Source organism: Aptenodytes forsteri, unplaced genomic scaffold, assembly GCF_000699145.1.
Source record: "Aptenodytes forsteri isolate BGI_AS27 unplaced genomic scaffold, ASM69914v1 Scaffold161, whole genome shotgun sequence".
Lineage (NCBI taxonomy): Eukaryota > Metazoa > Chordata > Aves > Sphenisciformes > Spheniscidae > Aptenodytes > Aptenodytes forsteri.
In genome coordinates this window covers 218,967-233,358 of record NW_008795023.1, presented here as the reverse complement: position 1 = coordinate 233,358, position 14,392 = coordinate 218,967, and the positions used below count along the sequence as shown (strand labels likewise).

The 14,392-nt window shown below is 45.3% G+C and overlaps 1 protein-coding gene across 1 annotated transcript in view; it reads right to left on the bottom strand.

Moving 5' to 3' along the window:
• Positions 1-265: 265 nt before the first annotated feature.
• The window catches only part of CLDN10 (claudin 10), a 63,198-nt gene continuing 49,071 nt past the window's right edge, over positions 266-14,392 (bottom strand). Inside the window, exons 2-5 of the mRNA XM_009275809.2 lie at positions 7,660-7,821; positions 7,414-7,495; positions 1,233-1,340; positions 266-627 (exon numbers count right to left, since the gene is read on the bottom strand). Of these exons, the coding sequence (XP_009274084.2) occupies positions 513-627; positions 1,233-1,340; positions 7,414-7,495; positions 7,660-7,821 (467 nt within the window). The 3' untranslated portion in view covers positions 266-512. The remainder of the gene's footprint in view (positions 628-1,232; positions 1,341-7,413; positions 7,496-7,659; positions 7,822-14,392) is intronic.

The window sequence follows — 14,392 nt, the reverse complement described above, 5'->3', positions numbered from 1 at the left end:
ACGTTCGTCCACCCCGGCAATGTGATAAGGAGGTAAGAGCCTGCTGATTCCCACTGACTGTCGTCGTCTGGCGCTGCAGTTACGATGTGCTCTGCAATTCCGACGTCACTGCTAATCAGTGGTGAGATATTTCACGTGTTAACCTGCACAGAGTACGGCTGTTTTGTCCAGTACTGAACCCATTTTAGAAACGGTTGCAATGATGCACTGCAGTCAGTGTCATGTGTGCGACGCCATTCCCGTAAGCAATTGACATACTGAGTTGGTAAATACACCGTTTATTTTTTTCAAGAAAGCAACATCAGCTCATGATTTCCAGGTATAAACTTTACAATACCAACATCAATCTTAAAATATTATATAATAAATTTACATCAATACGTAAAAAGCTGCAAGTTAATGTTTTAAAAAGTCATCGTCTTAGTGGTAATTACATTGGGGTGGGGGGAAATCACTCTGCATGAAACGTACAAACTCATTTTTAAAACCCTCTGAATCTTCCAACAGTACCGTTAAACGTAAGCGTTCTTGTCAAAGTGCTTTGGTGGGGTTTTGTCTGGGACGCTGTTGTGGACCTTTGTACGAGTAGACATCACAGATGTGGCTCCATTATATGCATACCCCCTCCTGAAAAGAAAAGAGAGAATCAACCATTCACAGCTCATCCCACAGACAGGTAACACCTCTGTATCCAAGCATTACAGCAGTATAAACCTAGAAGAAATGTATAGGAACGTACCTATAGATTTCAGGGGAGGGGGAGGGGGCGGGGGGGGGCACCTTCCTTGCCTCTGTGGTCTCATTCTGGTTTGACATTTCCCCTCCAGCATCTCTCTTTGCAATTCACTCTTACATAAACTCGTATCTCTCGTTCACAGCCAAGTAAATTAGGGCCTGTCCTTCACCTCTCTCACTTTTGAGCTGATAAACTTGTCACATCCGCAAAGTGACCTGACCACTTTTCCTACATCAGTGAATGGATTTTTTTCCAGCTGTAGTAAATTTATCAAGTTTATATAACACAAGTATTTGTTCTGAGTCAATAGCTTTTCTTAATGACATTCATGATAGACAGAGCATTATCCTTAAATCCCATTATTTTCTTTCATCCACACAATCCTTTTCTGAACCTCGCTATAAAGTGTTTTGGAAAAGTAATCAAGCCACATACATGTAGCGGGTACAAATGCGCCAGTATTGATTTCTTTCAGTAAGTACAACTTGTGTTTTACCTTGGAGAATTACTGTTTTCAGCTATTGAGAAGCAGAATATACTGCCACCGATTATGCAGAGTGAAGCTCCAGCCCATCCAATGAACAAAGCTGCTCCCAATTCATACCTACAGGAAGTTAGTAAATGGGTTTAACAAAAGAGAGCACGAATTTAACAGTTGTTCAGAATAAAAGAACTAAATTTTATTTTTTCCTTAATAACTTTCCATTGACATACACGTCATTCATCGCAAAATCAGCAGCTCTGCCGTTCACCCGTGTTCTTTTCATTAATTCCCTCTTACTCAGGAGGCAAACTCTGTCCCTGCGGCACACTTGGGCAATGCTTATCTCCCCACGCAGCCAGCCGAGGTGCCTGGCTTTTCCACATCTCCTCCTGGATTGCTTGGCTGCGGGGTTACACGATTCTTTGACCCGTTTACAGCGCACAGCTCCTGTCCTCTTGGACCATTTCAGGTTTGTTCCCGCTGGCTCCCAAGCTGGACTGGGGCTTTCACTGAGCCGGCGACTAAGGCTGCTGCCTACAACTCTCCTTAACTCTCCCCTCTGGCTCTCAGCATCCCTCTCCCTCCCTATCCACACTCCAGCCTGCTTAAAACATGAGGTTTTTATACGTACGTATAATATGCATATGCAATATGTACACACACACATGCAATATATGCATAAACATATCCAGATGTATCCGATGTATGCATATACAGGTATGCACATACATGCATGCATATGCAGATGTACATGTGTGTATCCATGCACACGTGCACGTGCCGGCAACTTTCTGCTTCTCTAGTCCCTGTGGCTGGATTCAGGCTGGAAGACACCGCTCCCCTCCGAGCCCTTGGGCACAGCTCCAGGTCACCAGCAACGGTCCCCTCGGCCAGCCCCGGCAGCCACCTTTTGTTTGCGGCCAGAAACTGCTCAGTTTGACTCCGAGAGGCGACGGTGGTGCTTTAGGAGCATTATCACACAAGGGTAAGGCCAAGTTTCTAAAGCAACAGTAGTAAACGAAGGAAAAGAAGGGCATGGGGAAGACAGTCTTTTCCTCCCCCTGCTTGAGCTCAGCGCCCATAACCTGAGCTCTGGAGCTTCAAGATGAGCGGCAAGCCATGGCTGCCACTTGTCTGCTCCGTTCCCCAGCTCTTTGCCTGCGGTGCCGCTCTTTACAACACTTTCAGGATGACCTGCATTAGACCGCAGGCCCAACAGTCTCGAGGGTCTCATATTCCTCACTATTAGGACAGTGTCTTCTGCTCCTTCTTCTCTGCTCCAGTTCCTCCTTGAGGAAACCTTTATCTCCTTCTGACTACTAGGATCCTGTGTCGAAAACACAGGCCCCTGTCCCCCATCCAGCCGCAGTTATGGGTCAGGTGGCTGTGCTGTTCAAGCCTTTGTTAGTAAGTTTGTTTATTTATTGTAAGCTCTGGTGAGGCAGCCAAATGAAAGCCTCTGCTTGACAGCCTGCCTGTACAACTGAAAGACTGTGCAGTTGATTCCATGTGAACAGATCCTAATTTAGCATTAGCTGAAATACTTAACTGAAAACACCTGTAAGCTGTTCTACAAAACTCGTCTTTACGAAGATGACACTGTGGAAACACTCAAAAATTGCCAATGAGCCTGGACACCCAGAAAATGGTATAGCGACTTCTATAATAGGTCACAAGGGGCAAATGCTGACTGGAGAACAAAAAATGGCTTTTCCATGTTTTCTTGAGATTCCACCCAGAGGTAAAGCACAGACTTTTGAAAAAAAAAAAAGTCATACAGGGAGAAAAAGCCACACTTAGGATATCAGTGCTAGATGCTATGGACACCCGGGTTCAAGTCATATCTGACTCGCGGACTTATTGCCAAAAAGAGATGGAGCCATTAGAGCTCAGAGGTAGGACTCTTCGTGAGGGCTTGCACCTGACTCTTCATGGCCCTGCTAGTGCTCTAACTTCTAGGCTTCTTTTTAATTTTCCGTTCACATCATCCTAAGCAGGGTTCTTATTTATCATCCCTTGCTAAAAAAGGATCAAATTCCCCTAAACATTCTCCATACCCAGTGTGGGATTTAGGCACCCAAGCCCCAAATTAAACTGCTGGAAACCGTAGCTCAGCTGCCTTTCACCCTGGAAAACTCTGCAGCCAGCCCCGTTCGACTTCAAAATGTGCCAAACATGTAAAGCTTTAATTCTAGCTCACATTTCCAACCACGTGCTATGGTTTTTACAAGACTTGAGCAGATTTCTGTCTGTTCAAGGACTGGGGATTCTCTGATTAGAAGCAGATAGCTACATCAGAGCTCATCACCTAGGATCCCGTTATAGTCAACACACAAGAAATACACACGAAGTACACTTCTAAAATACGCAGGCTGCATCACACCCTCAAGGTGCCTCTTTAACGAGCTGTGAAGGCAGATCAATGGGACTAACTCCGATGTGAGGTGAGCCCCATCCCGGGGATCCCTCCATCCCTGCAGGCACTGCCAGAGCACACCTAAGGTATGTGGATCGGGGTTAGGCTCCCCACAAAAGTCAGTGCAGACCACTGTGGTGCTGGAGAACACAGCTGGACCAAGACCCAGGAAAGCTGTTGCTGTAACAACTTACTCGCCAAGACCATTTGCCTAGAAAGTGGGAAACACAAGTTTGTTTCCACATTTCCATCTAACAACATTAAGCGGCTGGCCAGAGGCTGATGTGAGAGAGATAAGGAGACCAATTGCCATCTCCCCTCCTGAAGCTCTCCAGTTGTACAGAAAAGAAATCGAGATTACATTGGGTTTAATTGGGTAGAAAAGGGTTACCTGACTGTTGCCTACTAGTTGGGAAAGAAGATATGGGGTCCGGCCTTTGTTCTTGGGATTGGCTGTATTTTTTAAACAACATTTGTTAGTATAACATGTATAAACAGATTGTATATACGGACCCTTCTCAGGTGACTGCCATGCTGTTAGGTTAATGAGTTGCAGAGCTGGCCTGGTTGGTCTTTCCTCCACATCTTTAAACAGATAAAAGACTTTTTGATTTACACTGGTGTTTATGAGGAAAACTTCAAATTTTCAATTGCATATAAACCTGTGTATGGCTCCCTGGTTTTTATCCAATCCATCTTTTCAGCATTTAAGAAGCCAACACTAACTTCCCATCAAAATCCAGCATGTAAAAAAAAACTTACCACATGAAAAAACCCTTACATACATTGGTACCTCCAGAAAAAAAGGAGAAAGGCTTTTTTAGAAGAAATTTCTGTACTTGCTGTTCTTCCCTTCCCTCTTTATCATTAAAGTCTTTGCAGGAAACACACTCTTCTGTTCTTATAACTCTTGGTTGCAAGAACCAAAGCAGCCACTCTCCAAAGTCTGTGGCTGCGTATCCACTGTCTCCAATCAGTGAAATCAATCTGCTGAAGGATCACTTAGAGATCGCTGGCAGCTTGGGGGGGGAGCGGGACATTGATGAAGAGGCTAGAGGTGGTGACCGCTGAAGACTAAGAGAATTCAACTGGAGTGAACTGAAAGTCACCTTCAACTACACTGGCCAAGCAGGCTAGGAGCAGATTTTTTACTGTAATCCAGGGAGGTAAAATTCAGTGAAATGAAAAAAGTATAACATCAGCACAGAAAAAAAATATTCTAGTTGTTACATACATTAGGACCACGAAGCAAACTCCCAAGGAAACCAGCGGAAGCTTCATTAGCCAACTGGATGTCAGCATACGTAAAGGACATACCTGCCTACTCAATGGATCTACACAACTATCCAAGGGAAATACACATTTTTAATGTCTAATTCTTACGATTGTTGGAAAATGAAAAACGGCACAGCGGGACAGTGGAAAGAGGGCCTGTGTGAACTGAGCATGATCCATTCAGAGACAAGAAAGATGAAGGGAAACAATTCTCTATAAAAAAGAACGGGAAGTTAGATAATTTGGGTAAACTAACTCATCAGTAAGAATGATCATGATTATGGAGTTCAAACTGTGGCAAGGGACAAAAAGGGTAGACTATAAGGGTTTGGGTTTTTTTAATTAAAAGTAGTAAAGTGACAAAATAGTTTCCTAAGAGAAGCTGCGGGAGCAACGTTAGCAAGACAGCAAAGCAGAAGCACAGGTTTTCTCCTATTAGAGGTGTCTGAAGAAAAATGAAATCCATCTTGGCTGCCAGCACCGAGGTGTCCCATGCTGTCCCAAAGACTCTGCACGTGTTATTACACAGGGTCAAACAATTCCTTTGGAGCTGTTTTAAATTGGCAATGCAAACTGTTGCACTTTAGGCATCCAGCCTAAGCTTTCTTTCTAAGTAAGGTAGGTTTCACGGTGTCCCCGTGGTGCCTGCCATGCCTCAGTTAGGTACATAAATTCAAACCAGAAGTTTGATGATGCTAAACATCTCGTGTAGTTCACTTTCTGCGAATGGTATCTCAAGCCTGTCTTTGATACCGCCAGAATAACTTCAGGAGAGAAATGTGCGGCAAAAGGTGAAAGGTTGAAACCCAAAGCAGCACCCTCTCTCAGTGAAGAGCCAATGCCAAATTTTCCACACTACACCCGCAAAGCTTCTGCAATGCATATCAAAGTAAGAGTTCAGAGAAGGCAACGAAATACATTACTCCAACGTATTTTACACTGGTTGAGAGAGAAAGGAGTCGAATGCCACCATTAGCTTAATCTGACACAAGGTCATTGCATGAGCTACACCGTGCGCAACTCAAATTACAACTTCTGGCTCTCCCCTCTGCCTTTATCTTTGTAGTCGCGATTATGTGTGCATGCAGTTGAGCTATGCTGGTTGTTCAGGAAAAAGGTAATTTCTGCAGAGGATGTTTTACTACCTTTATTTCAATATTTAAACTGAACTTCTCATTTGCTCGCAGTAAAACTCTGCTGTGAGGTCTGCCTGCCCTTTTGCAGCAGAACAGTGTAGGAATACAGTGTAGAAAAGCAACTTCTGGCAACAACCATGGTATTTTTCACTAGGAACAGTAAGCCTGATGAATAATTAACTTCTGGCTATATAGCCAGGCTCCATTTTCTTCACGGTACCTCACATCCTTGTTTCTTTTGGAGGCCTTTGAATCCTGTCCTCACCGTATCAAACAAGCAGAAACTATAGCAGAATTATGGAGGAAACTAATATGAACTTGTTTTCGAGACAGGAGAAGCAGTGTCAGCCCTACTGCAAATGTGCATCCAGTTAATGTTATTTATTCAGACTATTTTCTTTCTATCAAGAAGAAACAGAAAGGCTCAGGGTTCCTTACTGAGACCTTACTTGGGTCTCAGGGAAATTTATACCCAATGCTTGACATATTCTGGAATCACCACCAAGAAAACTTTGAAATTCTTGTCTTTAAAGATAATTTTACATTAGGTAAGAAGCCAAACCAAGGAAGTTTATGATGGTGTAATTTACAGCCAATGTTTTCAGACTTGGTGGATAAGATGTGAATCCAAAATCCAAGCACTGGTTCGTGAATTGCTGCCTTTGTAGGTCCTGAGGACTTGCACAGCTTTAAAGGGAGTCTTTAGGGATGCTCGTTATTTCTGGTACGGATCCTGCCATTCTATAAACACTCGCTCCCTTAAATTTAATTACATGTATAGTCAAAGCATTTATGTTAGTGCTTATATGATCGCGGGTGACGATAGGGCTTATGATCCAAATTTCAGTCATCTGGATTTGAAAGTCTGTCAGCAAGAAGTCCACAGAGCCTGCCAAAACCTCTCTTCAAGAGGAGTCAAGATTGCACAGTGCTCGACACCTTTATGGAAACCACCTTCTACCAAGAGCTTGAGGAAATAATTTTCTTCCTTTCCTATCGAATGATGCGCCTAATGAATGCCTCTGTCTCGTGAAATCCTTTTGCTGCATCCCTCATAAACGCGAGCTTCACTCCTGATTAACCCCACTTGCTCTGCTGCAAGCGGGGCAGAACCCTGCCGAGCCGCCATAAGCCTGGGCACAAAGATTACAGAGCAATCACCTCCCCACTGGGGAGGTGTTCGTTCATTAAATTTCAGCACACGGTTACTACAGTTGGAAAATATGAATAAATAAAACTGCAGCCCACTCTCCTTCTCTGCCCGACAGGAGAAGCACCTGCTCTCTGTTTAAATGGCTTCTGGTGCGCAGTATGAAACTTAAGGTCTACTTCTTTGAAAGTTTTATGGGTATAGGATAGTACTTACTTTTGTGCAACAAAAGAAGGATCAAAGAACTCAGACGTAATCCTGTTTGCATACAGGGAACAACTAGTCATAGAGCACAACCCTGAAAAGCATAAGACAAACCATTCAGTGGAGCCAGCAGAAGAGCTTTGGGCCTGACCCTGAAGCCAATGAAGTCATGGAGAATTGTGTGTGGACTTCTGCGGAAAAGAAGCAGCTCTGGTATGACTTCAAATACCCAAACTTAGAGAAATAAGGTATATTTACCAGAGAGTATGAAAATCAGTCCAGCTAAACAAGCTATTTTTGCTTTAGTCTGATCGGAGCCTCCGACTTTTGTACACTTCATCCCAACCAGTCCAAAAACGGCACCGAAGAAGCCCAGGCAGACGGCGGAGATCATCAGTCCTCTGCAGGCTTGGATGTAACCTGCAGTGAGAAAGAGTAAGGCTAGCGTGAGAACTGGGACCACAACGGGTTTCGCTGCAGCTCCTCTCCCTCTGCGCAGCGTTAGGCATCCACTATTGCAAACCGACTCAGACCTTGGCTGGAGTAATGTCACCTTACCATTGAGTGTATTCTCCTAGGTGATGTATGCCCTTCACAGGGCATCATCACCTGAGCCCAGCTCCTAAGAAACATACTATGGTATTCAGGGCTGCAAAAAATAATCCCGTGGCACTGGGTACAGTATCTGCAAGAGGTTGTACCCATGAGGTTTTGAAGAGCAACTCCACGTGGTCTGTGCAGCGGCTGTCAGAGGTTGCAGAGCCACTCTGTGCACACAAAGCAAGTCTTATGTGTCAGTCTTGTCGTGCGTGTGTGCCGCAGATGCAAGACGACTGGCAGCAGATTGGCAGCACTGACCCTGGCTGGGGTCCTGGGGCTGCCTGGACATGCCACCGATTTGATTTGGATCCAAGAAGGCCCTCGTTCTGCAAGGAAGTCAAACATGTGCTCAGCTTCATGGACAGTAGTAACCCTTTGAGATAAAACAAACTGCTGCCATACTTAAGCCTGGACAAACGTGGCTGGCTTTAGCCACATACAATTTTGCTGTGCTGGCTGAGGCTGCTCTGAGCTGGACCTCCCAGGGGCAGGGCCTTTCGGGCAGGACAACGGGTTGCTTGGCCTCTTCTCCCTTCCAAGAATACCTTGTAATTGAAAGACTGTGATTATCTCATATCACCTTTTACAGGCTGGAGCACTGTAATCTTACACAGCTGAATAACCATCACAAGATGTTTTTTCTTCACAACCTGTTGTTACATCTCATTTAAAATGAAAATGTACCGCCACTGTTAGGGCATTCATTCTTTTCGCTTTGATCTCCAGTGGATGGAAATGTTCAGAGCTAAACCACGTTTCCACTGCCTATTACACCAAATTATACATAATAACAAATAAACAAAAAAACCCCCCACCTGCATAAAAGTCTTCAATATATAGGAAATTAATATATTAAAACAGGAACTAGAGGACATCTAATGAAAACAGAAGGCAGCAGAATCAAACCAAAAAGTGTGCTTGTTCATATAATGAAGTTGTGGAACTCCTTTCCACAGGATACGTGGATGCTAAAGGCTTACAGAGATTCAAAAAGAGACTGGATACATTCATGAAAGAGAAATCTGTGTCTGGGTGGCAGGTCCTTGAGCTGCAGATGGCTATCACTGATGCTTGGCCGCCCTCTGCTCTCCTTACTGTCACCCATTTTGGCCGCTGCTGGAGGCATATCAGCTCCAGGATGATCGCTCTGTGTTTGAACAGTATTTTTAAAAACCCCATTGATTCACAGCTTTGAGCAACAAGCAGCACACAAGAAGCAACCTGTACCGCGTAACACCCCGTTTTATCAGTCCTGCCAAATTCAGGTGCTCTGCTGCACGTCTGCGAACGCAACCTACTGCCATTTATCTACATCCGTTGGCATGCATATGGACTTCTTTCATTTGCAACATGCTTCTGTAGCCCATCTGCTAAAGAAACGCGATAGTCAATGAAATAACTGTAACTGTCGTACGCCTCTCATGTTGGAATATAAGAAAGAGAGAGTAATTTCTGCCCGTTGAAGTGTTTATCATCATCATTAGGTCTGTTAAGTCTGAACTATAAGGTCGACTCCTATGGTAGAAGATGAGCCGCCCCCTGGAGAAACCTCCTTTTCTCCATTCATGATAAACGAGGCGGAGAGCCTAGGGTGACTCAGAGTGAACAGCCAGATTGCGGTTACCTAAATTCAGGTGAGATGACCACCTTTCCCATCCAACTGGGCAGAGTAAAATTCCCTCAAGAGTGACATAAAACCGTACTCCCAAACAGTTCAGTTCAAACTCCAGTGATAGGTACACCCCTGCTTTTGAGTCAAAACCCCTGTTCTTACTCCTTTTTCTTCACTCGGGCAAAACCCAAGGGACGTCAGTAGGAAAAGGGCTTTATGAAGATTTCAAAAGGTGGTTCTTAGTTTATGAGACCCAAGTCTGAAGAAAGCAGTCTTGCTTTGTTAATTTTTGCTATAGGCATGGAAAAGTTGGCTTTTACTACTTTTGGTGGCGTGTAATGTATTTCTTGAGGCACACAGGTAAAGCGGGAGATGAAGACTGGCAAGGAAGCTATTATTTTTGACAGGTCCAATTTATAGACACCGTTACTAGCTAATTGACACATTAAAGTGCTGAACCATGAACATATTTACCCAGAGGTCCTCTAAACTTTTATTTATGTCTGAACCTCCTAAGAGAAACAGTAAATGTTCACCCCAACCAAAATAACCAGCATATGTTAGGAACCATATGGCTGAAATTCAGCTGTTCCTGAAGGTCAATACACAGTTTTAGAATAGGTAGAGGGTAGTGAGACAGCAAGAAATAATTAACTCACTCACCCAGAAATCATTTTCAATTATAAACAGCATGAGCTGGAGGATTGCTCAGTTCTGCTGAATGAATAACCTTCCTCACTAAATATTTCACCGAATTGGGCAGGCCAGCCACAGCAGGACTTGTGTCAGTTCACCACAGCAATCATCCAACTGGCACACGTTTTTGAAACAAAGTATATGAAAAAAATTCACAATCTACAGCAGTAATGTAGAAGAGCAGAAGACTCTGTTAGTCCCACTAGGTTGACTGGAGCATCAGGAAGCATGAAAGGGTGAAATCAACCTTTTCACCAAATCCAGTCTCCTATTGCTTGGACCCTACGTTAAAACTACGTATAGCATCTGGCTGTAAGAGTAATTAAACTTTTTCTTTGCTTCCTAGAAAGCAAGAACGTTACATTGCTTACCAAGGCTTATAATGCAGAGAAGCGTAAGGGGGAGCTGCCTGTTTCTTCGCACTCCTCCACTCAAGACCAAAGGCTGTCCCCTTTCCAAATATTTATCATTTGCATTTGCACCAGTTCCTGTAGGAAGCTTGCCATGTACACGGTGACCACCCAAATGAAGCTCCCAAGCAACAAAAAGCCGTATGTTTTAAACAGACAAGCAGACAAACATGCATTACTCATAAAGTCATGTTTAGCAGCATTCCAAGAGAAACCTATTTCAAGGTGGTTGTTTTTTTTTTTTTAAACAAATGTGTTTTGTCTTGCATTCAAATTAATCTTGTTAGATCTTCATCTTTCTTGCCTCACTGCTCTCACGCTTGCCTCTCATGCTCACAAAGAGTTAGGAGGAATTCATATATTCATATCATGTGACACTCAGAAAAAAAACATATGCAAAGTTCTGGGGACTGTCACTTTCACAATAAATGCCTCTGGTGACATCTTGCAGTCCGCATCACGTGAAGTATAAGAGGTTGCCTTACAGATAGAGCGCAGATTCCTTCTAAAAGTACACACCCATTGCTTTTGTATGTTTTTCTAAGCTCTAATACCCTCTTTTAGCTCATAAGTAAATTTTTGTTCAGCTCTGTTCTTGCAAAAGGTCATCAGATCCACCGTTGAAAACACGGTAACTGATACGTCCTCTTTTGGGGAGGTGGTTTCATCACTAAGTTTCTATGTATGACCAGTAGCACACAAAAGTAAACCCAGAATGATTGTCCGTCACGCAGACATCAAGAATAGTTTTGCTTGCATACAGAACGTGAGGCTGAGCCCTTAACGAGGGCTGGCCAAACTGATTTCTTGTACAGGAATGCATAAGGGTGGAAGGGCATCACGTGCAATTTTCCCTGGCAGCCGCTCGTGTGGAGTGATGGCCTGAAAGCCACTGGGGGAGCCCCTTTGCTGTGCCACCCTACGGCAATCTGGGGGGCACAGTCCAAGACCACTTCGTGATGCAAACCAAAACAAGGGTAACGGGGAACCATCTCTGGATCACTCCTGACCCGAACTATGACATTGCTTCTGAAGAAGGAAGGACTTCTGCACCCCGCAGGAGTGCCCCGGCAACAGCATGGTGATACCCCGATTTCTTACCCCCTTGTTTTGCCTCTGATCCTCTGGTGGACCTGAGCGGTCTCTCCGGACAAGAAGTCCGGCAAAACTCAGAGGTTTCCGATTTGACAAAAAAACATTTCCGTAGAAGAGGAACTGCTCTGCAAGACAAATCCTCTCCAGTTACGTGAGGAAGGAGTGGAGTGGAGCCACCTTTCCCTGGGACAACGAAAAGAGTTCTAGTAATTTCCCAGTCCTGACCCACCATTTCAAGGACAGCAACACGTTATCCCTACATGTATGTCAATAGGGTTATTGTTTCTGCTCACAAACACTTCAGGGAAAACGGGAAGCCAGATCTGCCCTTTTTTGAGTCTTCGAAGTCCCCCACCTGAGGATGGAGTGAGGAAGTTCCCATGTTCCCGGTCACAGGGAATGGGATCCAGCTTAGCCACATAAGTCTGTGCAAAGAGGAAGGGAGAGGCTACTTGAGGGCCGAGGCAGATTCGGCTTCGTGCTGACATACAAACCCTTCTAAGCTATGTGTGATGCACTGCAACCCCGAAGTACGCTCCTGCACCAGGGAAGGGTCAGGGCGAAAAGGGGACGTACCCACCCGCTGCCAGGAGGTAACGGGTTCCCAGCAGAGCCCGTAACCGCAAGGAGGGGAGTCTGGGCCAGGCTAGCTACCAAAAGCACCTCTGGTTGTGGTGGCTTCCCCTCCGCCCCGTCCCGGCTTGCCTGGCCTGTGCTGTGGGGGTTACGTTACTCTCTCTCCAGCCTGCCTTTCATCCACATTGTGCCTGGGTAGCAGGATCTGGCCCCATAGCATTTAGAGATGTTATTGAGAAACAATGAAGCCAAGCTTCCTTCCACTACTGATAAACTGTCTGGCCAGGAGGATGGGATAAGGCCCTTCCAGATGTGCATTTCGGATTCACTTCTGTCCAAAATGGGTTAGTGCTCGGATGGCTGTTTCACTGTGCAGCAGGTGCCTCAGAAACTCATTCCTTGGGCAAGTGGAACGTGTGACCCAATGCACAAGGTTTCCCAGACTTGAGTTTGGAGGAAGGGGTGGTAAGGACTTTGCTGTCGTGTTTCTTCTTCTTTTTGGAACTTTCAATGTTCCCAATTCTGCACACTTTGTTTGTAACTACGCTCTTCTTATTCTGAAAACAGATTAACCCAGAACTAAAAGAACAGCTAAACAATAGATTCGGTGGCTCCGAAAGGTTACGCGCTGGCGATCACTCTCTGCCGGCCTGCACACAGCCCACAGCTCCTTGCCCAAGCCTGGAAACCACATTCTCGGCTGCTACACTTGGCCATAGGGTCACTGACGCCAACAGAGTTGAGCCAGCTCTCCCACCCCTTCAGAGGAACCGGCAAACCCCTCTGCCCCCATGGGGCTGGGCTAAAATAAGGTCTGGGGAACGGTACTTCTCCATCTGACGGAAGCATCCCTCAACGGTGACGCTTAAGGGTTGCCTGCGTTACCTCTTTTTAGTACCTTGACCTCTTTTAGCCCCTTGTACATACAGAGGTTGAAGGTTTTCTGATATTGCTATTAATTAGCTTCATGATAATATTCATCCCTCATGATAATATTAATCTCTGTTAGTGATTTGATTAACAGACTTTCTTTTCCTTTTAAACAAACCTTTCACCCCAAAATCCACTCCCAGACTCCAGTGCAAAGGGAACATCTGGCCAGACCGTGGACAGTAGGCCTGACTTTTTGAGAGTATCAAAACCACTGGGACCCTGCATCGTTTATTCGTTTATGACCACAAAAACTTGGAAAAGGTGCCATCATTTTAAAAACCCTTCCTCCCTTTCTTTACAGCCACTCCAGAGGCTATAGACCGATGCCATCCCCACTCGCCCTGTTTCTACCGGCCATAATCAACTAAAAGTTTTGTCGTAAAGATTTCCCGCAGTGACCCAGTTTCCCAGTAGGGCTTCCTTAAAGGGCAAAAATGTTTCCCCTTAACCAGGGGAGAAACGCAGCACCAACTCGGGCTTTGGTGTCAGGCACTATAGCAAAACTCTCAGCTTTGCTTCGAAGTTAACACTGCCCTAAAACTACGCCGAGCTATGCATCACTTTTGCATACCTTTGCATCCCTCACTGCCCCGAGCTTTTACACTGTCATTTATCAGTGAAGCAATTACATCCAAGTTAATAACCGCTTAGCAAAAAAAGCAAAGGAACATTAATTAAAACAAAATGACGCAAAGGCTTGTTCTTCTCCACCAACCGTTGCACGGCTGGCAAAACCATAAAAAAGAGGAATGTCACGACAGTCGGAAAATAAATCGGCAAGAAAAATTTGCCTGCATTCTTCTTGTGTCAAAACCACACGCACGGTGCCTTCCGATGGGGGAAAAAAAGCAGGTGGCGACAGCGGCCAAAACAGACACTTAGCCACCACACATAATCTAAACCGGCGGGTTTCAGGGGAAAAAAAACACTTCCACGGGTGTGCACAAGCAGCGCGCTGCCTCCTGCTAGGGGACACGAGGGCACTTGCCCACGAGCCCGCGTGGGCGCCTCCCCCGCCGGGGTCCCCGCCGCCCCCCCCGGCCCCGCTCGGCGCGCCCCGACCCCCCGC